This window comes from Anopheles cruzii, unplaced genomic scaffold, assembly GCF_943734635.1.
Source record: "Anopheles cruzii unplaced genomic scaffold, idAnoCruzAS_RS32_06 scaffold01686_ctg1, whole genome shotgun sequence".
NCBI classification, from domain to species: Eukaryota; Metazoa; Arthropoda; class Insecta; order Diptera; family Culicidae; genus Anopheles; species Anopheles cruzii.
The window spans coordinates 349-4547 of NW_026455271.1; the positions used below are offsets into that span (position 1 = coordinate 349).

Genomic DNA, 4199 nt, shown 5'->3' on the forward strand with positions numbered 1-4199 from the left:
TCGGGAAAAATTTCACGTGACGATGTTTTACCGCATGTGGTCACCACGATGTCACAGCGTTACCGGCATGTGAAGGCATGACAAGAAAATAAAGTTTGTGCTTAGAATCACGCCCTCAGCTAACTTTACGCCATCCGGCATAGCACAATCTGTGACGATGATAGGTTCTGTGTTTTGGAACCGTTCCTTGAGGCCGGTTAGACAGAAAATGCATTGCCGATGGTGGTTTATTTTGCATGCCAAAATGCTAATTTCCCAACAACATTCTTATTTTTGTGAATTTTTATCTGTACCAAATTTCTTATCTTGTCAAAAAAAACTTGAGTTTCTTCAAAAATTACAGTCTTCAGAGAAACAAAATTTTCTTATGTTTCGTACAAGACTCTGAAACATAACGGAAAACGCTGGCCGTAGACTCTTCACGCTTGGTTTTTTAACTACCAACAAACGTGGTGACCTAACTTGTAGAGGGTCACATAACCACCAACAACCGTCTTTCATGGTGCGAATGTAACAGGAACTTGTTAGCATGTTTTTAAACTTGTTTCTGGTGGCTTACTTGGTCCTGTTGGAAGGGATAAAGCAGAAAAGAAATTCAAAGAGCTGCCAGAATGTTGGCCAGCATTCTATAACTGACGCACAGAAGGAGTCTCGCAATCAAGGCAGGAAGCTTTCTGCCCAAAACTACCCGGAACACCATTCGTTAGCATGGAGCAAATGAAGCAACACTGAAGCTCACTGCCAGATTATCTTGCAGAAGACAAAGGAACGAGCAGGATTATGCGTTAACGATATAGCGTTAAAATGCTCGACCCGGGTGTTTCATTCGTGGTTCCGGTCCGACAATTTAAAACTAAGCTTCTTCCAAGGCCGCTTAGCCAACGTTTTGAAAAATGTTTTTTTTTGCGGTTTCTAGAGCTACACTAAATATAGGCCCACGGGTTAACGTAACAGCCTTGTAGCTTGCGACAGGCTATTAATTCCATTAGCTTTCGGTGAGCAGCGATTAAGAAAAGCAACAAAGACGAACGGGGCTGATTCGGCTTGTGGGGACTGTTTTCTTTCGGGAACTTTTAAGCCTTATTTTGACGGACGTTGAACCACAAGTTGCAGAAAGTCAGCGATGGCAACAGATGCCTTAAGAAAGTAAATTAATTTTAACCTGTGGGAAGAAGTCGCCGAAAGGCAGTGTTCTTTCAAATGAGGTGCTATTTTACGCCCTCGTAGGTCACGTAATTATGATCCCTGTCGAGATCGGCGCAACCTCCCTACTTTTTAACTACAGCCCAGCCCATCCTTTGATCCTCCCGGAATATTCTATTTACGGTATCGACCGGTTATTCTTTTGCCGATAAAACTTCTAAACGGTTCACGATAGCAGGGTCGAGTCTGCGTGGTACATGCGACCCGGACCTGAAATCAATACCGGAAGCCGGCTGTTCTGGAAAGCAATTTCCTAATTAAATCAGAGGGAGCTCATCGACAGTGAATCGGAGCAGAATTTGCATCACCGTCACGTTGCCGTTGCACGGAAGGAAGCAATGCTGCCGATAGCCAACTTCCGGGTGGGCCCCTTCATCATCGAATGGGTTGGGCATCTACTAGGAAATTTACAATTCGACCTCTAGTCCCGTTCCTGTTACAACCATGAAACGCATTATTCGTTCTACGAAGCGCTCTACGACTCTGTGAGCTACGGCGAAGCGAATCAAATCGAACAACGGCCCAAAGGATCTTCTGATGAAGTTCAAGCGGAACACGCAACACAGCAAAGCACTCTTGAAGCCTCCGGGGCAGGGCACGCGGCAAGCACATTTATTACACACCACATCAAGAGAAGCGTCATGTATGTACCTTACATGTTGGTTGTACTGATTACGCCGTTGCCGGATCGGCACCAGGTGGAACGCCCCGTAGATCAGGGGGTTTATCAGACTGTTCGACATACCGAAGAAGAAAATACCCGATTGTAGATCCTCGCCGAACTGAAAAACAGGAAAGAGCGTCCAAGAATGAAAGGGAAAAGAGAGAAAGAGAGAGAGTGAGTGAGAGAGAGAGAGAGAGAGAGAGAGAGAGAGAGAGAGAGAGAGAGAGAGAAATATTAAGAGCATGCAAGTAGCAAGATGTTAAGAGAAAATGAAATGGAACAGTAAAGCAATGTGGGAACAGAATGGCGAGTGAAGCATCGAGATGCGAAACGAATAAAACATCCATTAGCAAAGTGACAAATTCGGCGGCGAAATGGTCCGCCAGTGTGATCGGTATCCTTACACGCTCGGTGGGGTTGAGAAACATGAATATCAGCATCATGATGTAGTACGGCGTCCAGCAAACGATGAATGCCACCACGATGACGACCGATATCCGGAGCGACTTCATCTTGGCCTTGTGTATCAACCGCTGGCGGTTCGTGTCCGAACGCCGGTAGTACGTCGTCCGGTCCACGGCCGACGTGTCGATGCGGAAGATTTTTTCGCTGCCTGCAAGTAACGAGCCGGAAAGCAGAATCGGGAATCAGAATCGCGGATGCGGGGCACGTGCTTCCACCGCCAAATGGTGGTTAAATTTATTGATTAAGAAATGGGCCGACGACGCCGATGACGTAAAATGACGAATCCGCGAAGAAGCGAAGAAGCCCATTTCGGATAAAATATGGACTAACCTGAACCCAAACCCGATCCATTAGGGAACGGGAGCAGATCCTCTCGGAACATGCTCCCTAATGGTGTACGAAACTGAAGCCCAAGAGGCCGATTAACGGTTCCGTCGTTTGTGTGAAAAGTTAAAAGCGTTTCCCACAACAAAGTTTGCAAAAAGGCCACCGGAAGGGCCGCACAGAAATCGGCTCACATCCGACGCAGTCTCGTTGCGCGTTGCCCTTCCCAGACACGCAACGGTCATTATGCTGTGGCAGGTTGCAGTTCTCCGCTGGCCGATTTATGAATAATCAAGAGGCCAATTTAGCAATGAAGGTCATGGAATCGATTTAGCTTCGGTAACGCCGTTGTTGCCTGCGCTGCCGCCAACTGTCGAGCTTTGATTTTCTACTGTTTTTTGTTGTTGTACGTAGTAATTAATTGTCGGCCTGGTCGGCGAAGACGTAAAAATGTTTAAATTTAAATTATGAGGGGTTGTGCAGTGGGCGGAGGAAAACAGCGGGTAATTAGTAAACTTCATAGTGACGTTTAATATAATAATTCAATTGATACTTTCAGACCTCAACATTTGACCTGAAATTTGCGGTTTAAAATATGTATGAAATAATTTGAATTTTGGCGATTCATTGTTTACTCATTATTTATTAATTGCCATTTAGCTTCCTCATTGCCTCATTATTTCCTCATTATTTAATGAAATAAATTCCACGATGTATAACAACACTTAAGTTCATAAAAATAACAATACAGTAAAATATAACAATAATATAAACTATGTAACTTTCAAGATTTTTTTCAAACGAGAGTTGTTTTTAACTACATCCGGTTGGTTGCATACAGGTTGCAACGAAGAACCAAACCAGCAATACTTTAGGTTTTATCAACCTACACTCGAAGCGTTATTGCTGAAATATAGCTTGGTTCATTGCGGTAAGCATATTCAAAATTATAGACATTAACTTTCAATAATCACTTTCATTGATATTGAATAATAAGGCGATTCTATGGGATTGAAAGTTTTTCCACAACAGAATTTGCAGATGATTAAACTATGGTTTATTATAGTGGCAATTAAAGAGTAGAAAATATGCTAAGTTTTACTGATCATTGCATATACATTCAATAAAACATTTACGCGAACATGGAAGCAGCATTCGACCCAGAAATTACTAACAGAAGCTAAATACTGCCACAAACCAAACGTAAGGCATTATCCTTAGATTTATGCTTACGTTGCAATTTTATTTGAAGAATTTATGTTGAAAGCAAGACTTAATAATGTAATGTAATAAAGAACAATAGGTCCAAAATTTGTATAAATTAGCCGTCCGTCGAATAGGACAAGTTAAACTGTCCGTCGAGTAGGACTGTTGAAATTAAATACAGTTTAGATTTACGATCCCAGGGTCAATAAGTCTTTCACTTATCAGCAGAAATGCTCGGCAACAAGATCCTGGTCTATGCTTCAAACGTGACCCCAAAGCTACCCTGACAATACTTCCCCCAACAAATTGAATACTTAAATTTATCGGCCCATAACAC

At 42.9% G+C, this 4199-nt stretch overlaps 1 protein-coding gene across 1 annotated transcript; it reads right to left on the bottom strand.

The window, feature by feature from the left end:
- Window positions 1-559: 559 nt before the first annotated feature.
- Window positions 560-2714, bottom strand: LOC128276596 (gonadotropin-releasing hormone receptor-like; the record flags this gene model as incomplete). Its single annotated transcript, XM_053015053.1, has 4 exons — window positions 2663-2714; window positions 2272-2480; window positions 1860-1985; window positions 560-565 (listed from the first exon to the last, which is right to left on the bottom strand). Coding segments are annotated over exons 1-4 (393 nt in total), but the record flags the coding sequence as incomplete, so codon positions are not given.
- Between the last annotated feature and the right edge of the window lie 1485 nt (window positions 2715-4199).